At 37.3% G+C, this 25,291-nt stretch overlaps 1 protein-coding gene across 1 annotated transcript; it reads right to left on the bottom strand.

The window, feature by feature from the left end:
• Nucleotides 1-1,336: 1,336 nt before the first annotated feature.
• LOC134536490 (splicing factor 3A subunit 2-like) lies at nucleotides 1,337-24,125 on the bottom strand. The gene is made up of 3 exons (XM_063376212.1): nucleotides 23,954-24,125; nucleotides 8,781-8,979; nucleotides 1,337-1,943 (listed from the first exon to the last, which is right to left on the bottom strand). The coding sequence occupies exons 1-3, from the start codon at nucleotides 24,123-24,125 to the stop codon at nucleotides 1,337-1,339; spliced, it is 978 nt and encodes a 325-aa protein (XP_063232282.1).
• Between the last annotated feature and the right edge of the window lie 1,166 nt (nucleotides 24,126-25,291).

Below are 25,291 nucleotides of genomic sequence, written 5' to 3'. Positions count from 1 at the left end.
GAACTATCTGCACAATGTCTTAAAAAAATGCCAAAAAAAATATTTCTATACGTGAAGTCCCAGAACACGTCATGCTGAAAAAGTTGATACTCCAGTTAGTTTCGGTTCTGAATTACAAAAAAATTAACATTACAAAAGTGTCGTAGATTTTCAGTTATAGGTACTCTGCTGTTCTTTATTTTGTTTGTAATAGTCTATCTTTATAAAAAAAAATAAGATGAAATTGATGAATAATCATTGTAAAAACAATTTTTTATTCACACAACGAAAAAAAGTATGACTGTAGTAACAAAGTTTAATAGTCCGTATGACTGTTGATGAAGGAACTCATGTGAGGTTTCGTTGGAAACATACAACTCTTCCTGAAAGCATGGCATTGTTACAAACTACTGCTCATAATGTAACGTATGAAAATCTTTTTGTCGCCAATACTGCTCTGTTACTAGTACAGTGAGGTCTAGAAACGATAAATGCAAATAGCACTATGCATGAACAATTTAGGAGAAGTTATTCACAATTCACTGACTGAAATTTCATTAGATAGAGTCCACAGTTACAAAATAATATCGGTAAGTTTAAGTTTCTTCGTTGAACTGGGCTTAGTTCAGAAAATTCATAGTTGAAAAACTCTCATGTGTGATTTATCAAAAGGTGCTGAATAAATGGAAAGCACTTTTCTCGCCATAGCCCGTTGTTTTGGACCATTGCGTCTCTCCCCTTGAACGCGTCTGCTGACGTGAATCGGATATTCACTGCTCCCCCTCCCGCGCCGATAAAGCCATAATATATATTCCTGTTTTCTTATCCGACCCTGGCTTCCGGCCTCAGCACCCCTGGCTACCCTCTACGCACACTAATACAAAACATCGACGAAACAACGAGAATTTAAAGAAAAATACGGTAACATTTTCGGGAAAAAAAGGCATTACGTTTGTTACTTGAATGAAATTTGAAACAAAAAATAATAATAACATTTACATAAAAAAATTTTACATATACTTTTTTTAAAACGGACTAAAAAGATAAAATATTTTTTTCCTAGCTACATACAGATTTATAACCCCATTACATATTGTCCTGAACATTTTGGATGTGATTTCTAACAGCTATGGACGGGTCGACGTCATCAGAGGCAAGCAGCGAGCGTTCAGAGGTCAAAGCGGGAGCACCCGGAGAAAACCCGGCCCTCGGCAGCGTCCGCCAGGGTAACAAATCGCGAGGAATCCGGGTGTGAAAATCATTGGCTACTTCTCATCGTTGTTTCCCCAGGCTTTTCTTTTTTTTTTTACGACCGCGCAGGTACTCCGCGAGCCGATAAGACGAGCGACCTGCTCTTTCATTCGGCGGTCGGCGTTTCACCTCCTCCTCTTCGCGAGACGAGCGGGGGTTTCCTCGCCCCGCCCCCCTCCCTGCCCCCCCCCTGCCCCAGGGGGCGGGCGTGGGACTCCGGGGGCGGGTGTGGGACTCCGGGGGCGGGTGTGGGACTCCGGGGGCGGGTGTGGGACTCCGGGGGCGGGTGTGGGACTCCGGGGGCGGGCGTGGGACTCCGGGGGCGGGTGTGGGACTCCGGGGGCGGGTGTGGGACTCCGGGGGCGGGTGTGGGACTCCGGGGGCGGGTGTGGGACTCCGGGGGCGGGTGTGGGACTCCGGGGGCGGGTGTGGGACTCCGGGGGCGGGTGTGGGACTCCGGGGGCGGGTGTGGGACTCCGGGGGCGGGTGTGGGACTCCGGGGGCGGGTGTGGGACTCCGGGGGCGGGTGTGGGACTCCGGGGGCGGGTGTGGGACTCCGGGGGCGGGTGTGGGACTCCGGGGGCGGGTGTGGGACTCCGGGGGCGGGTGTGGGACTCCGGGGGCGTGCCTGGCGACTGCCGAGGTCGAGCACTCGTGGCTCTATGAGTCGCACGTTCCTCCGGCGACCAGAGACCCCAGCTGGTGCTCTACACCTGCTGGGACAGCGAGGACTCTAGTGGCTAATACACGGTTCCGACGGTATGTTTGGTAGACTTCAGTACACTGCGTCCGAGTTCCCAACAACACTCTTCTGACCGGATGTTATCGATGAAAGAAGCTCGATCCGGACCTAACTCAGCCAATGTTGCAATAAGACGTCCGTGGCTCGCCATAAAACAACTACATGCAGTACAATGATTGCAGTGAGAAGAGTTTACAGTGGGTTGCATACTATCTTGCTTCGGTTTATTTTCTTGTGCAAATGACTTAGAAGCGTTGCGTCCATTTGTATTTACAATTTTTTTAAGCTATATTTTCCGATACAGCAAAATTTGAAAAAAGGCAGAAATCAGTGATTGGACAAGTCTCTAAACGATGTATGAAGTATTTTTTTTATATATATTTGCTAACTGGCAAGATAATTCATATGAGTACTTGTATATACGCATGTGATTTTTCAGAATAAAAAAAATATTTTTTTCAATAAAATTAGTTTTGTATGTTTGCATTATTTGGGTAGCCAACATTTAATTCAAATGAGTAAAGAACTTGCTTGGAATAAAATTGAATTCCTAGCTATCTATAATAGTCACAGAATTTCATTCAGACACAAACGATGAGTTTAGTTAGGTATACATTTTTTGAGAACGTGCAGAACAACTCAAATAGATTAAAAAATTAGTTTTTATTTTAATTTCTTAAAAGTACTATTTACGTATTTTAGGCCTTTTATTGAGTACTATGACGGTCATGAATTTTAGGAAAATCTGTTCGGATGTTGATTTACAGAAACATATTTTGTTCGTGAAAATATTATGTGCTTTGTTGTTTTTTATTACGTCCCTTCCCGCTAGGACGATAAAACTGCAGTAATCCTTGAGATTTCAAGCTAACCAAGCTATGCAAGATTGCACTCGTAAACATAACAGAACTAGTGAATTTTACGCAATTCGTTGATGATGTTTTTAACACGATGCAATCTTTAAAAGTTGTTATTTTTTATGTTTCAACAGTTTCCTGGCCGAATATCCCTGGGGTGCCTTGCAAGGTTGATATTCTGACGTGATAACACAAGCGTATGGATAGACGTTACTTTCCTTTTGTAAACATGGCACCACGTTTTTATAGAGAACGTTGGTACGCCTGGTTGTGTTTTGTGTTCCTTTGTGTTTTGAACAGGGATGGGTCGAATCCATTTATATTCAAATCCAAATTTGGAATTCGATTCTTAAATGAATGCCTTAAATCAAGTCTAGATCTCAAGTGTCAGGAAGTCTTTGTTAACTTGAAAGTAATTGTATTTGAATATATGAATTTTCTTTCCTCAAATACTTTTCGTTGAATTTTTTTTCTTCTTAAAAATAACATATTTTTATGGTATTTGATGATTTTAGGATTTTATTGCCCAATCGCAGGTTTTAAATATTATAAAACCCTGCTAAAATATTCCAGGGTTTTCTTTCCTATAAAACGTGCAAAAGAAATAAAAATTCTAATTTAAATATATTTTATTTAAAAGTTCATTTATAACAGTATTAGCAAGCTAAAAACAATTATATTTAAACTTTAGCGTTATAAACAGCTAAAAATATTTAACGGCACAAAATAAAAAAAGTTAAATAAATTCTTAAAATTGCATGCTACACGAATGAATGTTTAATTTTTTATGCAACAAAAACACTTCAAATTTTAATGAAATTTCTCCATAGTTTTAATAATATCAAATAAAATACAAAGGCCTATGATTAAAGAGAGTTTGTAGCAGAAACTATGCCATCGTTTGATAATGGGAGCATATAAATAGCTTAACTCAAGTTAAAAAAAATATCTACCTCTCCGATAACTTTGTAGTACGTATGTATTAATAAATATTTCCGCCAATTGTTTGATTATTTTGAAACTCACAGTAACAATTCGACTACAAATGTCACTGTGGAAACTAGAACAATCCTATTTCAAAGTGAACCGGCGGAATAATATTATAATTTGTTCGCTCAAACGGAAGATAAATAGTGTTACTAAACTGTGTTTCATACGAGAACTCGTGTGAATTTGTTTGGAAACGGAAACAAGCAGTATATGTATTGTTCGCTAACAGTTCATTTGTTATCTATTTCGTATTAAAAAACAAATATTAACTGAATGAAGCGCTCGTATCGCGTTTACCCATACAAAGCGAGTGCTATGCGCGATAAACTCGTTGCGAAAATTGGGGTACAAAATCATTTAATTACCTTTGGACAATTACCATATCGTTTCACATCACCTATATCCATTCATTATGAAATCCGATACACAGGATGATATATTCGTTTCCCTGTTTTAAGAACTGTTTTATAAATTAACTTAAGAAATAAATTTATGTTGTCTATTTACACCAATTTAACTATAAAATATTAAAATTACTGAAAAATACATAATTATAGATACTAAATAATAATGAAAGAACCAATGTGACAAGAAATAAAATTTTATGACAAACAGTAATTAGCTCCAAACTTTGCAGGATATTTTTTTAAACAACACCAATAAGTTAATTTTGTATGGTATAATCTCCAAATATATATATCTAAAAAAATCGAATTTGGGGTTTTGTTAGGTGAAGATTGATTATTGCTCGTATAACTGATAAAAGTTCTATATTTTATCGGATTTAACGCAGGTAATTGTGTTTTAAAAACAAATACTTAATAACGGAAATTCAATTGTTTTATTATATTTTTTTCCCACTCCAGTACGCTTCTTAAACGGTTTGCATTTCGGTTGCGTAGCAAAACTCTAAAATACACTAAAACAATTTTTTTTTTCAGTTTTCAAATACTGTTTATTTCTTGATGGGGAAAAAACTTATCTGTAACATTAGTTATATACAGTTTACAGAAATGAAATAAATCCTGCAAATAATGCACTGACAAAATTATTGTTTTTACCAGTTCTGTGTACTTTAGTAACAGTTAGAGTTTGTAACAGTTCCAAATGTTTCTGTGAGGTAATTGTTCTGTATCAACCGTCTCTATGGGTTGCAGGTAGAGATGTAAGCCGTTCGGAAAATTTTCGGAAAAATAACACATATATATTTCTGGAAAATCCTCTTTTTTGCCATTACCAACATTCATTTACGTAATTATTTATTAGATTGATTGACATTTACAATAATTTATTTTCTGTAGACTGTTTAAACTACCTACTGTTTTATAGGGTAACATGGGTCCTTCCCAACTATGAAATAGGAAGTGTACCATTACGTGGTAAATAAAAACAATTATTATGTATTATTTTGTTATGTTTGTATAAAACAACTAATAAAATTTATTTTTGTGTTTCTGTGATTTCTGGTTTTGCAGAATATTTTCATTTTAATTACTGTAAAATATTAGTAATATTACCTGTAAAACAAACAAATCTAGCTGCAGGTACATAATTTTTGTTCTTATAAACGTAAAGTTTTCTCAGTGTGAATACCAACTATACAGTTGGATAGTGATATAATGAGTATGCCTACCGTAAAATTTCCAAGACATCAGTATCAATCATATATTTCTGATGATGAAGAGTAACCAAGTGATTAACAATATTTCGAAGAAATAAATAAATGAGTTATAAGTTAAGAAACATTGCAGACATGCAGACCTATGCTTATTTGGACAGTAATAGAATTCCCACAGTTCCTTTTATTAATAAACTTTCTGTAAAATTACTATGTGAAATTACAAACAAAAAACCGGCAATATTCTAGGAACAAGTTTATGAAATGTATAGATTTGTGTGCCCTGAGCAAATAGAAAGATCACCAGGGGCTGAACACATATCAAGCATTGAATGCATGGATGCATTGAGCCGTGTTGTGCATAATCGTGAAATATGAAACCCAGCTTTAAGTTTTCGTCAGATTATACGAGATAAATTCTCAGGCTTACTTATACGAAAAATCTTAAGAAAAATTAGTGGTCCAACAATAATAGTTATTTACGTAATAATTACTAAAACCAAAGTTGTTAGATATACAAAAACAGGCATAATGCGCGTTACACACACACGCACTACTATAACAGAAATTCACGTGGGAAACTGACTTAGAATCACACAATTGTTATTTTACCTTCTCGTCTAAATTTACGTTGAAATATCTTTAGCAGCTGTAAGGAAAATGTTGTCAACGGTTTTTAAAATTGTATTTTCTCATTGTTAGTTTGAAATAATTGTTTTAACATCAGGTATGTTGATGGCTTGCAAAAGGCAATACATCACGAGTGAGAAAAAAGTTACTAGAAAAACGTAGCAAATGACATTTTAGAATAGTCAATATCGGAGTAATTATGGTTCTACATGCGTGAGTATATTGAATTACGGTTGTTCGCTTCGCCCATGTCATTCAATAACGCGCAACTTAATTTGATTACTTTTTTTCCACTATGACTGTGCATCTCGCGTTTTGTGATGTGATTTGCGCACGAGGTGGAATATATGTAGTACTGCCCTGAGATGTTAAAATTGTAGGGAGATACAAAACTGCTTTAAATTCCGATGGAAACAGCATTTGATTTGCTCTCATAATATATTGTTTTCTATCACGCAGCTGAATAATATTTATGTGTGTATGTAAAAACACACTTTTAAGTAATGTTACATAGCTATGCTGTCAACCACATAAACGAGAACTATAATAAAAAAACAGTTCAACTAAAGAAATTTTAATTGTCTTTAATCTTATGAAAGTATTGTTCCTTATTGGATATTAAAGCTCAGATTTTTCGTATTGCAATAAAACGTATTTTGAATCGTTAAAGACATCATAAACTTCTACCTTAAACTGTTTCGAATCAGTGTAACTTAGTTCTGTAAAGGTTAAATGTGACAACAGCAGTAGGTGAGATTGATGACGACAGCAATAGGCAAGTGTGCGTTCTCCCGCTAAGACAGAGAGTTTCCTTTACACGGAGCGTGTAACAGTGGCTTACCCGCTAAGCAAAGGTTCTGTAAAATAGAATACTTACAAACTTCAATCTTGTGGTTTCCAGTTTGTTTCTTTCTAGTACTTAATATTAATTATTTAAAATTTTGCTCCAAAACGTTTCAATACTTTTTTTTTAAAATATTACTTCCAATGGGAATAGGAATTGCGAAAATATTTAAATGGCAGTATAATTTTCTACTCGTAAAAAAACATTAATATCATTCCATCATAATACAAAAATAAATGTAAAAAAAAAACAAATAACGTCAATGTATATTTTGGTTTTCTTTATAATAAATGTTTTATCACCGTCACATAATTTTCATAAAGCCCGGATATCTGTGGCGCATGGCTTGCGTGCAGAAAATCCACGTAAGCAAACAAAATGTACATAACAAGAAAAAAGGAATAATCGATTCCAAAACCACTCACCGCATTAATGTGGTGTTTAGTAAAGCCCTTTATCCCCTCTTTTTCAGTGGGTCAAAGTAATGATCCACAAACAGCTCAATTTACTGCCCCACATTCGAACACAGAGCCTCCCCCCCCCCCCTTCCACGGACCAAAATGTCACAGTTAGTGGGAAAGGGCTGGTTATGCTGACCTTTTAAAATATCACGAATTACACGCTGAGTAAAATGGCGCATAGGAATACAGTACTATATAGCCTACTTGAGAACACCTAAAAATACATATTAGTATTTAGGTTACCTTATGTGTTAGTTCACCGAATAAAAATACAAATATAAAATAATTCATTTTAAAAACCTGTGTTTATTTAAATAAACTATATTCAATTTGTTTCAGAATGATTAAATGCAAACCAGTGACAGGTTTTCAACTACCCTAGCAGAGTAAATACACACTACTTTGGCTTGATTATATATTGTCGCAATATAGCGGAGCGTTCAAGGAAGAAACCAAAAAACTATTTTTTTTCTCTCAGTCTCACTGTGAACCAACTAGCTAACCAGTATATTGACTGCAACTTTGAAAATAGTGGAGGACCTAAAACAGTAAAAAAAATTTCGGACAGTTAGGACTGTCAAAATGTTTTTTGTAATTCATATTCCTGGGAAAAATACCTCAAAATAGTATGATCTATAATTTTATGTATATTACAGGTGTTATATAAAAATACAATAATGCATAAATTTTTTACTACTGATTGGCCAACATCCTGACTTAGTGTTCATACTTAAATTAAAGTATTTGGAGTAGAAGTATGAGAATGAAATGTGTAACATCTGAATATGCATTTAATCAGTTTTGACTTAAATTTAGTAATAAATAAATTTGAATATGTCTTTAAATTTTTCTATAAGAACTATAGTAATAGACAAGAAGAAAAATAAGCTGTAGTTGCGTATTTAATAATTAAAACATAACCAAATGGACTATTAGAGGTTTATTAGAGAGTAATTGTTTAGCTTGAGTTTTCACAGAAACTATTTATTTGTTAGAATCTTGCTTCGTAGGGAGGCATGGACTACGAAATACACGCAGGATCAGCCGCTCACGTGGTTTTGGAACGCGGTTAGACCGTGCGGCTCACAGCAACTACAGCGACATTGCTCGGAGGAGTTGGTTGGGAAGTGGAAGGGGGCCGGCCTAATCAACCACAGAGCTGGTGGACCGCGCATCTTGCAGGCGTGTCGGGGAAATGACTCATTCTTCATTCCTTATCGCGGGTGATCTTCTGATGGGAAAAAACCTCCCCCCCGTCTGTAGAGAGCCTTCCTGCATTTTTACCAGCTGGAGCCGGTGAAGGCACGGTTAAGGGGGAAGGGTTTATCTGGAGATCTCGATGGCGGGGCGTCTTTTCAGCCCTTGGGACCCGAAGAGAGGCTTGTCCCTCGGAGGTCGTGCAGCGCACCGCAGGCCCTCTGCCCCCCGCGCCTCTTCAACCACCAGCTCGCGCACGCGCGGGTGAGACCACTTGATGCCGGCGCGAGGGCCATTGTGGCCGGGGGTTGCTGCCTCTGGAGTGATGCCTGGAGCCTCCCCTGGGCCCGCCCTCCACCCTCCACACCTCCACCCTCCACCCTCCACCCTCCACACCTCCACACTCCACCCTCCACACCTCCACACTCCACACCTCACACTCGCCACACGGCTCCAGAGAGCGCAGGCCGCGGTGTCGAGCTCGTGAAACCACAGTGCAACTTGTCGCTCTCAGCAAGGAGGGAGGTCCAGACTTCTCCCTTCCAGGGTTCGGAACAAGAAAAACTTCAGCAAAGACAGAATATCAAACAATAGCATCTCAACTACATAACACCTACAGGGAGATGATCTCAGAAGGATTATCGCGGGTATTTCCTCCCGATTAACAACCTCATACAGAGGTACGGCTGGAATTGTGTTTCCGAGTAGTCTTGCAGTTTGAACGCGGTTTGATGTAAGCATGTCTTTCACACAAACTTGAGTATTGTGATCCGTCCATTAAGTAACATAGAAATATATTTATGACTTGTTTTAACTAAATCGTCCAACAGTTGACTTAAGAACCAATTAAATAGAACAGAAATTTAAGATGTTCAGTTTGGTGCATTGAGTTAAAAACGTTCAAAATATTTTGGCTCCGTGGAATCTGAAAAAATAAAGTTTACCGATAATTTTGGATTATTGGATATTGCAGAACATATAGGATGTTTTGTACACCAATATTATTAAAAATGTTCCAAAAGTTTACAAATTAAGTATGTACTTTGAAATCTATCAACGCCTGTAGGCTTTCCCAGCAGGGATTTTTTTAAACTTGCAATAGTTTCTCGTAAAATATCCAATTGTCGAAAAATGCTGAGAGAAATTTTATTATCCACGCAAATATTCCGAAATTCGAAAACTGCCTTTTATTTTTTATTTTTGTGCCTCGAAAGCCATTTGGATGTGCTCACGTTTCGGGAAAAAAGACGAATACATACATTTGTATTTTTTTTATGCTGGGACGGGGGCGGGGGCGGGGGTGGGAAGACTTCGCCATCAATCACGACGCGGCGTGCGTCTCTTTCCATCAAGCACGTGACACGGCGTAGCACAGACTGCCCGCGATGTCGGAGAACCTTGCGGAATATTGATGCGTTTTTATAGTTCGGTGATCGAAAACCTACATTTCCTTTTACATTCTATTAGGTGCACGTTTGGAGCAGCGGGAACTCTGCGTTGACGGTTTCGGAAGTTTCCGTGCGAGGTGTCACGTGATATTTCCATCAGCTGGAACATCCAGTAGATAAACACTGCAATACTGAAATAACTTCACTTTTAAAGATAAACCATTTATTCTTCTAAAAGATATATTTAACTTTTTATATCATAAGCCATTTTTTAATAGAAACATCTTCAAAGAACGGAAGTATTATGATTTAGAAAGAAGTAACTTACGCGTTGAAGGGAAATGATTTTTTTTTGTACTAGCCGGAAGACACAATAATTGAGGCTTGTGATGCAATACTGCAAAGGAGACACGGTTAAGCTCAATATCGAGAGCACGGTTCTGGCAGATAACTTTGTGAATGTTTCAAGTTTCCCATCGTCTCCGACAACAGCGCCGGCGAGTATGGATCAGGCCCCAGCACCTGGGCTCTGGAGCACGGCTTCAGGCGAGGCCTGGCAGCCCGCCAAGGTCACGCCAGCCGGACGGCCGACGCGCGGAAAGGGTTAAAATACCCAAAATTGCGACCAGCAGGCGCCCGGGGAAAGGGGAGGGGGCCGTGTAATTTATGTCCATTGTGCGTCCGGGCCTCGGGAATTCGAAACCTCGCCCGCACAATAGCCTCGCGCTGGCACGGGCGACCTCGCGGCCGCCAGAAACAATACCCCCGCGTCCATCGGTCTACCCGGGGGGGGGAGGGGGAGGAGTTGAACTGAAACGGCTAACGTTTTAATCGCCCGCCAGCGACCATTCAATTACCCCACCCCCCGTTATCCCCCTACCGCCTCTTCGATTCCACAAAACACACACCCGGCGAATATGCGTTATGCGTTATTTGAACTCGTCGTTACCGCCGCCGTGCGTATTGTCGCGCGGGGCGGGCCCATTTGACCGCTCTGTTCCCGGAACAAAGGAACATGATGTTTTTTTAAAAAAAAATGGGTTTTGGTGCTTTATTGTTTGGCTGCTGCGTCGAGGGGAGTAAAAAAAATATATATATTATTTCTGATAACTAGGTCACGTTTTGTTTTTTGTATGTTGGATTGAATTTCATACTTAGGGATCAAACAATTACATTCATCTGCATTTTTGACATCACAGCTGCGAGTTGTTTTTTTTTTCTGAATAAATATTTGTCTATTTGTGGAAAACATGGGCAAAACTATCCATTTATTAGTGTGTGATTCGCGTTAGAGTATAGAATATTTGTTATGATCTCCACATCGATTTCTCCTAAGAATTAACACTGTTAATTTGTCTCTTCGCGAATGACTAATAACTGGTATTTGGATAAAAACCATGACGCTCATTCATTAAGTGACGCATTTCCGATTATGGACACCTATTTTTTTACGTATTTACTGTGACAGATTTTTTTTTGTAAAAGTCATAACAAATGATTTGATGTTTAACAAGACAATCTAAGTACAGTTTAAAAAATAGTATATTAGTGATATAAAGCCATTTTGATCCCAAGAAATTATAACCTTTTTAATTACGTATAAATTGTTCCCTTACTTGAAAAGCCACTGACGATCTGTCTTTCGTATATGGTATGTTGCACACTTACTTATTGACACCTAAACGAGAACAAACATATTCGAACCAACAGCGTAGATTGCTTCGTTGAGCTATGCTCATGAACCAAGTGTTGCCGAATTATCAATCTATTAAAAAAAGTTACATTGTAAAATTTGTAAAATTCAATGAATAAATAAATTAATAAAAATACAAAACATATAACTACGCCACTGAACTTCTATACTTTGCACAATAATAAGTTTCTAGCAGAAACAACGTAGATCAGAAAATTATTTCAAGAAAACTACAGATCACTCCTAGCGAAATGTAAACACTGCTTATTCAAACACAATTAGTATCACAGGAATAGTAAGTTCACTGCACTATACAGCCGGAGTAATCCATCTTCAATTCATGAAAAATTATCTAAGAAAACATTTAAGAGCTTAGTCAAATTTTTAAGTTATCACTTCTTTGTTTTACTATTCAGGGTTTATTTTTATTTGAAAACGAAATATATATATTTTTTTTGTGGTTAAGTGTAAGGCAAGGTGATGTCCTTGACCTCAACTTCACCACAAGTAAAAATAAGACAAATGAATACGTAAATAAATTAAATATTTATTATTTTTTTCAACAACATTTTTTTAAACAGCAACTTATCGGTCCTGTCAATCTAAATTTTATTTTTACATCAAGCCTACAAAATTCGAGCAGGTATTTCACAATTTCGTTGAAGAACACATTCACCCGCAGTCCACTGAAGAAGCGCACAAGCGCCGGCTGCTACAGCGACTCCACAGAGCTGTCTCACCGCCTGTCCTCAGTCGAGAGCCGAGCGGCTGACTGTAATGTCTGTGTGCCCGACAGGAACAGAAAAAAATGGCTGTCCGATCACTAGCTTGATTCACGACCGCGTAACTGCGCGGTTATCAGTCTGGAGTGGCCCGGATTTATCGCAACAGCAGCTGAATTAATCCGGGAATACAATGGATGCGAATCCAGTACGAGGGAATGGATTCGAAAGAGTGACAGAGTCTGAAGGGGGGGGGGTGGTAAAGATACGCGAGAAGAATGGGGGAGGAAAAATCTAAATGAATTCGGTTTCGCTTGGCGTGCGATATTTCTGGACGAGGAAGATTAAAAAAAATGGCAATTAGCAACACGCTTTCACATCGCCTGTGTTCGATGGCTAATCGCAAGCATGGACTGCAAGAACCCTTGTAAAAAGATAGAAGCATTTTAGGTTTACCAGGCACATTTTGTTGGCAGGTTTAAGTAAAAGCAAGTACACGGAGTTTATTATTTGTTAGGGCGAAGTATCATACACTAGGCTTATAACATTTTGACTTTGAGCACCTTTCAATATTTTAATTTAATTTTCTCCGAATAACCTGAGATACACCAAAACGAAATATTCAGCACCAACTTTTGTGACTTGCAGACTTAAGAACACACTAAAATAGTCATACTAAGAAGTATTCACAAGTTTTAAAATACCTGAGTAAATTGGCATTACTATGATTATAATGCATATTTTCCTTCTAAATTTCGCCAAGGCCTAATATCGCAACTGTAGAGCGCGCGCTTGGTAACCTCAGAGGATGAGGTTCAAATCTCTCCAATAGAATTTTTTTTTTTACTTTTTAGATTAATTATAATTTAAAATTTTATAATAATGTCGTATCAGATCAATGAGGTTCAGGTTATTTTGCATGAAGTATTTACAGAAATATTTCAGTGGTTTAAGCAAAAAAAAATACAAACATATACTTAGTGTTATACTGTGTGTTTTAAAAATTTTCAGTTTAACATTTCAACTTTTTTTTAATATATAAGTCTTTGATGTGTAATTGTTCTAGTAGTGTTGGTTGTAACTCGAGACGTGGCAGTGGCTGACCGGGGAGGGCAGAGTCCCAGGGGCCCTTGCCACGGCTTGTCGTGTCACCCGGGCGAAGCATGGCGTGGCTCTTCACAACATGGCCGATGCTCTTCTGTTGGGGCCTCTCTCGCGCCGAAACGCGGAGCCGGGATCACATTTAGAAATAAAAATTCAAAATCCGGCACAAGGAAAGAACTGCAGAAGAACTCTTCTATCGGGTAAATTAAACCTGGGGATATCTCTAGGAGGCGAAGGCAAACACAGATTTGGACCGGGAGGACTGTGGACCATTCACAGAACTTCATAATTACATCATAGTTTCTGAAAAGAGCAATCCACTACCATCCTGTGTTCCACACACTCACTCGCTCACTCGCTCTCTCTCTCTCTTTCTCTGTGATCGACCTTTCTGTGCGCGAAAGAGAGTGAGGATTACCAGGCGAGGTGAAGGGGAGTGAAAAGTTTGTGTGGTGGTGGGAGGGGGGGGAGGATTCTTTTCAAGGAAGGATTAGGATCTGCACACGTGATCCGCTTTCCCGCTCCAGTTGCGAAGTTTCCTTTTAAAAAAAAAAAATTCCCACCGTGAGTGGAACCGAATAAGGTTTTTTTTTTTTTACAGTGGACGTGAAATGCTTTGAAGCACTTTGGCGAGTTTGGTTTTTTCGCATCTCGGATAAATTCAAGCGAATATAATTCTAAACCATGTGATAAAATAGCTAGCTCCACGGTATAGTTTTACTTCTCTTCACTGCCTTGCATTACTAGCCCGCTTGTACCTTTGTTACCGATTTTTTTTAAATTAAAATTCATTTGGTGTAGAGTTATACAGATTAATTAATTTAATTGTTTTCGTAAACGCTTTTGAATCCATTTATCGTTAGATTTCAGAATAAGGCATTTATTACCACAATAACGGTAAGTATAAATTAATTAATTTATAACTAACATTTGAAAAATAAATACTAAATTCTAAAAGGTTATAGGTTTTGCAAATGTTTCCTTAGTTTTCACATGGCGAAAAAAACGACCGAAGTTGCTGTGTGGAGGAAACGTTTGAAGAAAATTGGAACGGCATGGTTTAAACAAAATATAACCCTTACAGTGGCTGCAAGTGGAAAATACAATTTTCCGCGCACTCTTATGACAAAAGTGACACCTATTTTCCGCGCCCTCTTATGACAACAGTGACACCATTAAAATACTATTAATAAACAACCATTTTGCGACTGGGCCAGAGATGATTAGACGTTACTTTGAGAAATTTTTGTTAGTTGCATTTACACTCGAAAAGGAGAGATGGATGGTGAGAACATATTCAAATTTAAGATGCGGCTACGACCAATAACCAAACAATGTCGTTTTGCTTGTTACGAGAACTGTGTAATGGGTAATTTAGTCCCTAATCTCTGGTTGGTTGCCACTAACACGAGCACACAGACAGGTGTGACAATGTTTACAAGCTGCTGTCGTCATCATGCGATGACAAGCTTCTGACGACGACGACTACCAATGGCTACGTTTGGCTTCTGGGTTGTATCCGCGTCCTTGGCGAATCATTCACCGACGTTTTGGTTGACATTGCAGTCGCCATCATCAGGGGGAGCAGTTACCTACTGTAGGTAACTGTACAGTAGGTAACTGCTCCCTGATTATGGCGACTGCAATGTCGACTGAAACGTCGGTGAATTATTCGCCAAGGACACGGCTACAACCCAGAAGCTAAGCTACTTCAGACAATGGTCGTGAAAGCCTGCGAACATTATTAATGGCTGCGTTTTCCGCTATCCTCTGCAAATTACGGTCAACTGTTCACTTAGCTGCGGGGAACCTGTATTTGTACTCGCCCGACGACGAGTGACGATTGTGTTGTATATTCCTTCTTCTCAGAGAAGCACTTTCTCCTTCCTTCCTTCTCACTTAGCCAGACTCAGGTTCACGTCCAATCAGCAGGCGAGTCTGCGCGAGTTAGGGGCCTTAAAGTTCGCCCTTAACACCATGGCAGGTTTACTAAAATTATTTTAATCATTCGTAAAATTATGCATAAAAATAAAAAAACTCTAATTTATGGAAAGATTTATGGAAACTAGAAAAAAAATTATTCCCCTTAAAATATTCTAAAAAAGGAAAATCGTTTACAAAACCTTTTATAGATTTTTGTACTATATGTCTTTTTAACGAATTTTTATGACTTATAAAAATTTATTTCTTTATTTATTACAAGATGATACGTTATCAAAGCACGGATGTAATTTGTTAGGTTAGGCGATGTTAGGTATTTACGTATAAATACGGTTGTCAAAACAAGAATGGCAAACGTTTACGTTTATATTTGGAATTAAATTTGAGAACTGTCAAAACTTGAAACAAGTTACATGAAACAAACTAAAAAAAACTTTTTATTAGGGTTTTGTAATAAACTCGGATCGAAATCGGGTTTGGAAAAAAAATATATTTGTACTGCAAACAACACCTGTGGCGATGGGTAAAAAAGGATTAAACTTAAACTCAGGTGAAAACTTCAGCAGGCTGTCTTCACTGTCCGCCAGCTGCGTGCAATGCATAAGCATGAGATCTGGGCATCTTACGTGCCCTGTAAAGTTGTGCTTCAGTTTCCAGCCAATCCAAGTTCTTCTTGTGTACTCATAGCCTCCGTGTCCCAGCGAACTTCCGTCCGGATTTGGAAAAAGATTTTCTCCCGTAAACTTCTTGACGAAAACAAAACTTTCCCCTGGTGCTAAGAGTTCTTCTGGGTCCTGAAGAAAGAAAGGGGGAAGATATAACGTGAACGAGTGAGGGAAAGGACCACAAAAGAGTCACGCAGGACTTATTTATGCATTCGTGTCCGAACCACGTCGCATGTGTTCATTTACTTTCGAGAATCTGGCAACAGATAACTAACTCCAGAACGCGCGTGAAATACGCACGAAGCTGCCGTATTTCATTAACTTCTTGGCGGGAAAGTTTCTGTTTCTTTGGCTACGGGCGCCTTACGGCTTAGGCCTCAGGAAAAAAATTATGTTTTCAATAACATTGTTTACGAATCTTTTTATTTTAGCTATTGTGTCCTGATTTATCTTAACTCGTTATATCCATACAGCATTTCTTTTAGGATTCATAAAAGGGAACGAGAAAAGTATTGGCGCCACAGTGTTATCGCAAGTTCGTTTTATCTCAAATAAGATTACAAAGACTGGGTGAGAGTATGTTTGTGTGTAAGTGTGAATATACTGGAGAGCTTAAAAAAACTTTAACTTTTAGTAAACTACATTAATCCAGATGGCGACAGACTGTGTTTTATGTCAAAATAATTTTAAGTTTACGTTATAAAAGTAACTAAAACTGAGAAAATCGAATAAACCGACCACTCTCTTGGCTTAGAGTGGCATAATTGTCACGGACATAACAAATAACTACGTCACGCTGGTACATGGTGTACACGTGCGCTCCGAACATGCTTCCTTAAAAACTATATATTTGTATTAATGTAAATGAAATAATGTAAAAATAAGATATTTTTTCATTTTTAAATTTGTATGAAAACAATTTTGGCATAATACTGTGTTCGGAATTTTGCCTTAGCATTTATGATTTGTGTTGTCTTAAAACCAATATTAGAAAAGTTATTTGTAAAACATTCATAAATTAAAACATATATATATTTAATTATCTTTTACAAGTTTCAAACTATTTTTGCTTGCACAAAACCTCAAACTTTTTTTTATTAATAAGCTAATTTACCTAAACGCGACAAGAAATATTTAGTATTGTTTCCAAAAAATGATTTTCAGGCATGCAGAAACAACTACAGAAGATATGTTGCGGGTGTAATTTTGCAGACCGCAATCAGATACAACAATAGTATTGAAAGTGACTTTTAAAGACGTTCGGACCACGTGAAATAAACTTTTTAATGCTAAAACATTTCAAACGTTTTGACCCTCCAATTGAACTGGTAGGTATTACATACCACACAAAACATTCCCATCATGTTCACCGGCCCCCCACCCTCCCCCACACACACAACTCCACCAAAACATTCGACGTTGTGTCCACCACTGGAACTGGCAGAAGGAACAGATATCGCGTATCGCACCCCGCTTGATACAGTGTCATATATATATATATATATATATATATATATATATATATATATATATATATATAAGCACGAACGCAACCATTAGCGGCTGGTGAGAAGGGGGTGGCTTGTGGAGAGGGGAGTGGACATGAAAAGGAGGGGGGGGTTACCAAACCCCCTCTCCCACCCCTCTCCGAGGGAGAAGTTGTCCTGGATTCCACTCACGGACCGAGAAGCTTTTACAGCGTCGTAAATATCAGTCGCCTGGACGCGGATTGCGGGGCAAGTGAAGGGGTTGAAGGGGGCAGTGGTTATTGGGGGGTTGGGGGGGCACGTTTATACGGCGCGATCCGCGAGCGGCGATTTGATGGCGGTAGTTTCTCCGGCCGAGCGAGAGTCCCAGAGGGCAGTGTGCAGGCCAGAGGGGGTCGGGAGAAGAGAAATTCATTTTCGACATCCCCACCCCCACCCCCGGCGCGACATTGCTAATTGCTTCCCCGCTTTGGCAGTTTCCTTATTTTCGCAGAGCAGCAATTTCATCGCCGCGGGGGGTGATATAGTTTTTTTTATTTTCTTTACGAGGATATGTGCTGAAAAGGCTATACTTCAAAAATCTGTAGTATCGTGTACCAGAGTACTGAAAAAACCGGAAACTTCTACGTAACAGTGAGGTATGATTCCCAATATGTTAAGACTGAGAATTTCTACAGAATTTTTATATTTTGGTATTTGACGTTAATTTTTAATCTGTGGTTTACACAGATCACGCAATTAATGCCACTGCACTGAAGTGTCTTCTCAGCTGATGGCAAACAATGAGCATAGCCCTGTGCTACCCCGCCACTTGCAGACATTATATTTAACTAACGTTTTGATATTTTATTTAGGTAAAAATGCCGGTTTTCAATAAATAAAAGTTTTTCATACTCATTTTTTTACCTTTGTAAATCTAACTGAACTAATTTATAAATAAAAACTAAAATAATAAACAACACATATTCGTCACCAACTGTAGTTACAGTAACTTTAATCAGCATTGCACCTCTGAAGCAGTACTCTTCAAGACAATGTATCCTTCGACTGAAGATTTATGGTATGTCGTCTTCCAGTTTCGTCACTGAGAATGTCAACAATTTTTTTTTGAGTACCGAACTTCTGTGCGCAAATAGTTCATACATTTTTCTTATGCCTAGTGAAATGACCGTAAATAAGTATCATTTGCAAGAACTTGTTGAATGTATCACACTACGTAGAGCATTAAAGAGCCATTACACTTTCCTGTGGTAGTTCCGCGTCGTGGTTTAATTTTAAACAAGGAATATTTGTCTGCCAAAAAATGGCTAAAACCTGTGTTTTCGCAGAGGTACTAATGCATTAAAAAACGGTTCTCAGAATCGCAAGGAGTATAGGGACGTATAGAGAGACTATACAATATACTAGCTGAAGAACCGGTACTTCTCTACGGCATACTGCAGGCAGTATACGTTCGCACTCCTCACTATAACTGCCCCTCCTCGTGAGGAAGAAATAACTCTAATTTTAAAAATTTAATTTTTCAAAATATATCTTTAGATTTAACAACCTTAAGAAATACAAACCAAATAAGGCATTTTTTAACTAAGAGTTTTTAAGAGATTTACAATTCACATTTATATACCAACAATGCTGTGGCAGTAAACACATGGTCTTTGAAAACATCTTCGTACGATCTCTGTCTTAACGAAGGCAAAATTGTAATATTAAATGATAAAAAATCGTATGGCATGAAAAGTGTGGAAAAAATATGGCCTCTTTTAATTCCTGTCCCTTTTCATCAATAGAAACTTTGAAAAGCCTATTTGCACAAAATATTTCAACGAAAAAATATTTTTTTAACCGCATAATGATGTAGTTAGTTTCCATCGAAAATAAAAGTATAAAACCGAGAGTTCCCGAAGCAATTAATGAGAAAGATTATGTAAGTCTGGCGTGGAGTAGCGTGGCATGAGGTGGAGTTATTCTGAAGTTAGATTGGGTTAGTAAACTTTCGCGAGACTGCTCTTTGCAGCGCATTTAGGGAGGGGAGGGGGGGCTGTGGTTAATTAATACTGTCTCGGCCCTCTCGCTTCCCTGACAACAAACTGAAAGTTACGGACAGAACCCCGCGGTGGGGACCCGGACTAAATTTAAATACCGCGGATGCAAAATTAGTCAAGCCCTAAGAGGGATTACGAAGTTGAATAATATCCACAAACTCGCTAACCGTGACTCAGGTACAAATTTTTCTGCATCGTTTCTTATTAATACATTTTTTCTAACATTATTAAATCTCTTAGGTGGATTTTTAAATGTATTTTACTATACAAATACGTATTAATCCTCAAAATTTATTGTTTTTCATTGTTATTTGATTTTATAATACTATCAGAAATCAAATGTATTGTACGTAGTTTCATTAGCTTAATTTTAAAAAAATATCCATATATATTTAGGAAGGGGCAATGATAATTGGCAAACATCAAAAGCTAATACCACTTAGAGTGACTGCATTTTTCCGTGACAAATTAGGTTTCTGTCTGTTTGAGATGGTTTGTAAATTTAGAAATTTGATTGGTGGTTGGCATGGAAAATATTAATTTACAAATATGTAAGTTAATAAAAAAATCATTATTGCATTTTATTAGAAATACAATTTAATAGTATACATTATTGACAGTTTAAAATGTTTGCCATCAATTAAATTTAGTTTCACATACCATTGAAGGAATATTTGTTAAAACGATATTATGGACATTCAATGTGATATTTACGTTTTTTCCAAGTTTTTCGGCGTGTGAAAACTGTTTTTATTTTAATTTTTATTAGATATTAACCAGTTAATAACTCTTTGATGTAATTTTACATCAAAATAGCAATGTTTTTTTGTGGTTACTAAATGGTAAGATACAAGATTATTATTATTACTAAGGATAGTTACTAAATCTCAAATATTACACGCATCCATTACATTATAAAGAATCTCCTAATATATGTTCAATTTAATCGAGGAGAATCCTACAATGCTATTATTATAACTGTAAACTTGGATGATTTTTTTTTGTGTGAAAAATAATAGTTGAAGAATATCACAAGGTATAAGACATAAATATAATCTGTAATAAAAATATATGTGTAGCCTATGTGTACTTTCTACACAGTTTTGTTTCGAGACTCGTGCTAGCCATGTTTTTTACATGTTTTTATCAAATTTTGTTAGTTTAAGTCAAGGTGCATAGTTTTCGGGAAAAAGTTTGGAAAGATTTTCCGGTAAATGTTTTTTAAAATACGATAAATTTCCTAAGACTAATATTTTCAAAGAAATGCAAAATTAAATTTTACCAAATTTTTAATAAAGATATAATAAACATAAATATTTTGTTTATTTAAAACAAAATGGCTTATTTAACATCTGAGAGTTGGGTAGGACATGCTACCCTTTCCTTTACCAACTGATAGGAACAAAAAAAAAACAATACATACAAATCTTCAGGAAATAAATTATCGTATAACCTATTTTAACCTATGTAAATCTATATTGGTAATTAAAAAAGAACAATTTTCCGTGTCTATAATTACAGAAAGTTTTCATAAACGGAAAATTTTCCTAGTAAATTTTTTTTCACTTACATCTCTACGCACAATTCAATCAACAAGAAAATCACTTATCTCAACTACCGTATGTAATCACAACTAGAAAACTACGGGTGTTCCGGTCGATTTTATTGAGCGGATGAACGGCTTCGCAACAAGACTCCACGGGTTCGATACCAGGAGGGTCACAGCTCGGTTTCTTAACCCAGGCAATAGCGCGGGCCTTCGAGATGTGCATTGCATTGCACCTCTGCTTCATCTTTCCGTCCGGCTCTGATTCCCTTGAGGTCAGCGACACGTCAAACACTGTTGTATTTGTTCGTTCATTCGTTGCCTTTAAACATTGGCTCGCGGACTGCCTTCATAGCACGGTCTCCTCAACCTCTCGACCTAGCCATGCGCTCACCAGTAACATGCCGCGATTGGAAATGGCGAATCTATTTCCCGGTTCTAGGAACCCATGTTGGGCACTCGTAACAGTGTCAGGCATGTAAAAGATCCATCTTTCTCCTAGCCAGGACCACGCCCTAGCGGGATCATATGCCTGGGGGAGTATTGATGAATATGAGGTGTGAACCTAATGTACATGCCTTCGTAGCACCAGTCCGGAGTCCCACCCCTCGCTTCCCAGAAATTCTTTAAAATATCTTACAACTTATCTACCAAAAGTTATATTGATTTCATATGCTCTATTAAGGGGGTAGTTAAAAAAGTTATCTTTAAGATTTAATTTTTCCAGTGCTTGCTAAGTGAATCAATACTATAGATGTATTAATGGTTAAAATATGGTTTCAGTGAGTCTTGCTGAATTGTTAAGGGGCCCTTAACGGACAGTTTAAATTTTAATCCTGTCATGAATTGAGAGCATAAAATCGAGTTATACGTTTTTGAAATAGCCGTTTGTATATATTTTGTTTCGTAAAAATGTAATTTTTTATTATTAAACATAAAAAATTAAATTATTAAAATTAGGTTCACAGACTTCTAGGGAAACCCATTTTTTATTTAAAAATATCTTACAGATAAAGATTTTTACGACTATAGTCAAATAAAAAAGTTTTATTCAAACTGTATAACACATAATTACATCATAGTTTTTCAAGTTCTATTAAAAATATATATTGGCTTTAATTTTTGCTAAAAACATGACATAAAAAATTTAAATTAATGAATTCATTTATAAAAAGTAGTAAGACAATAGTTGTTTGACGTAGTACACATATTCAATGCATATCATTATCTCTCTATCTCTCTACATATATACGTCGCTCTATAAATATATATCTTCCTCACTCTATATCTATATTGCTCCATGTATATATCTTCCTACCTATATCTTTATCTTTACAAAAGAGAAGGCGAACACACGAAAATTCATTAATATATTATTACCTATCTATATTTTTATCTATCGTTTTACCTGTCACGGGTGTAACATAGGGGTATAAAAACACGCTTGTATTCGAATGCATAGTTGTGTCAAAATTTCAAAGCAATCGGTGGACAACTTTCGGAGATTTAAAATTTTGAGTTTACTATCATTTACATTTTTATTTATATAGTAGATAAAGTAAATTATTTGGAACACAATACTAAATGTTCCTAAAATAAATTTGTTCATATCCACAAAAATGAAGCTTTTAGGTTTTGTAAATAAAATTCAGTATGCTGATACCACCGTGCACCATTTGTACAGGGTAAATCGTGTGAGCCATCAAAGGACTGTTTCATGCTCGCCTCTCTTCTCGCTTTGTCGGCAGGGAGAAACAATCACACCCTTTGTGGCCCGCAACCTGCGTTACAAAGCCTAACGAGGCTTCATTTCAGACACATGCAAAAATATAGAGGTTTGATTTAGCGCCGCTCTGATCTACCAGCATTGTGCGACCCGCAGTTCATGGTACTCTTTCTGGAAAGTTTGCAGCAAATAAAAAAATTGTTGAATCGTTTGTAGCAATCTTACTTACATCAGACAAACTGACAAAGAGAGATTTGTTTTGTTAAACAAACATTTACGTCACTAATCAGTGTATTGGTTTTAGTAGTTAGAAGCGTGTAAATTTATCGTATAAATAGATGCTAAAAATATGACGTACTATAATGGTTTGGTAAACTCAGATATATACTTTCAATTTCCAACAATTTTATTGAAAAATTTCCCATGTAACAAAATTTAAATGAATATTTTAAAAATAAATAGTCAAGCTAATGAAAAATTGGGGCAATTAAATTTACTAACGTTAAAATAAATACCAAAATTGTATAATTTAGAAAATACTAGTGTAAAATCGATTGTTTTATGTAATTTAAAGTAATACGTTTTGTAAAAAAATAACTTTTCTTACTAAAATTTCAAGAATTAATGGAAAAAAACCTGTTATAACGCCAGTTACTAAGACATATCAGAGTAAAACATTAGAAGAAAATCACAATTACATGGTTTGTTTATATTCAACCGTAAATGAAGTGTTAAATTGTTTCAAGGTATGAACATTTGGAAATGAATAAATATCAAGCCGTAGTTAAGTTAAAATGTGTTGTATTATGAAAATACCTTTATTTCAATACCATCAAAAGTGGTTAGATACAAACTATAATTAAATATTTATTTTAGTAGTTTTTCGTTTAAATTTTAGGTATTTCGTAAAGGTTTTATAATATATAATATATTTATATTATTAAATTTTTCAATATTAATATCTAATAAATGTTTAAAACTTATAATTAAGATTTCCATTAATATGATATAACGTTTAGGTGAATGACAAAGGGCCTAGGGCTGATCGGGTGGTCAATAGCACGACTCACGTTGTTTTCTTTTCGCGGGCGTGCCCCTCGACTGGTCTGCAACACGTCGCGCGCCGGCGCAGGGCGGGAAGCCCTCCTCGCTGCAGCGTCCTCGCAGGCGGAGCACCGCAGGCAGACTGGCGCGTGGCGGCGGCGCGGCGCTGCGTGGACGCCACTGCTCGCTTCTGCGCATGCGCGTAGCGCGCGTCGCTCCCCTCCTCCTCACACCCTTCCCGGGGCGGCCATGGCTTCGTGGGGTGGTGGGTGCGACGAAGGTAGGGGGATAAACGTCCGCCGGGAAAACTTCACCCCTTCCCCCACCCCCTCTTACCACACAACCACAGACCTCTTTCCGAAATTCTGGCGCGCTTCGGGAAGCTCCCCGAGCCGGAGAAGAGAAGTGGAAGATTTTCACACGACCCCTGTGATGACTCTCTTCGAACGGTCGACTCTGAGGTGAAGCGCGAAAGCCAGGAAACTTTCTCTCTTTTTTTTTTTGCCGGCCGCGTTTGCTCCGGCCGGTTGATTCGGAACGATTGTGCGTGCGCGGGGCAGAGTGGAATCGGGCGAATCAAACTTCGGTTCGGTCACGTTCGCGCCATTATGAAGTTACAAACCACTTAAGTCGATTGTGTGACGATATCGTTATAGCATTTAATCTGCTTCGATTGTCAGTAGTTAAGCATGAAAATCTCTCTCTACAAATAATAGGTTATAAATATAATAAATTTTAATTTATAGAGGAGAAAGCGTATGTTCACATTACGCGATATAAAATGAAGTCAAAATAAAGACATAAATAAATAAATCAATGAATAAAATATTGCAAGTGATTTTTCTAACTTGTCACGTGCTGTTTTCGGATTGTACACCTCACTTTATAAAATATTTAAGGAGGTTAATTTCCTTTCACTATTGTTTGTACGTTAGGTTTGTATGAGTGTAAAAGTTTTCGATGTCTTAGTACTTAATTTAATACAATTATTTGCACAAACGCCATTGCAGTTTTGCACTTTTTGGATAGAAAATCTTAATAAATTCCAATTAAAAATAAAAACATAAACCCAAAAAGAACAAGCTTAAATCAGCTGATGTCTAACTTTATATATAAAAACTGCTATTATATTGCTAGAACACTGTGTTTGTCTGTGCTGTTATTTTTCCATGAATAAATTACTTCCACGGAATATGCTGTACTCTCGGAAATCATAAATTTGACCTGAGCTGATTAAGGCTTAATCTCTGTGGGTTTATTTTTTCTTTCTTTTTTTTTTTTTACATTTTTTGAAGTTTTACCATGAAAAACAGTGCTAAACTCCAATTGCGTATGTCCAAATAATTGTATTAAATCAAAATTTT

Source organism: Bacillus rossius, chromosome 11 (assembly GCF_032445375.1).
Source record: "Bacillus rossius redtenbacheri isolate Brsri chromosome 11, Brsri_v3, whole genome shotgun sequence".
Taxonomy (NCBI): domain Eukaryota; kingdom Metazoa; phylum Arthropoda; class Insecta; order Phasmatodea; family Bacillidae; genus Bacillus; species Bacillus rossius.
The sequence above is the reverse complement of the archived record's forward strand: the minus strand, read 5'-3'. Positions and strand labels throughout refer to the sequence as shown.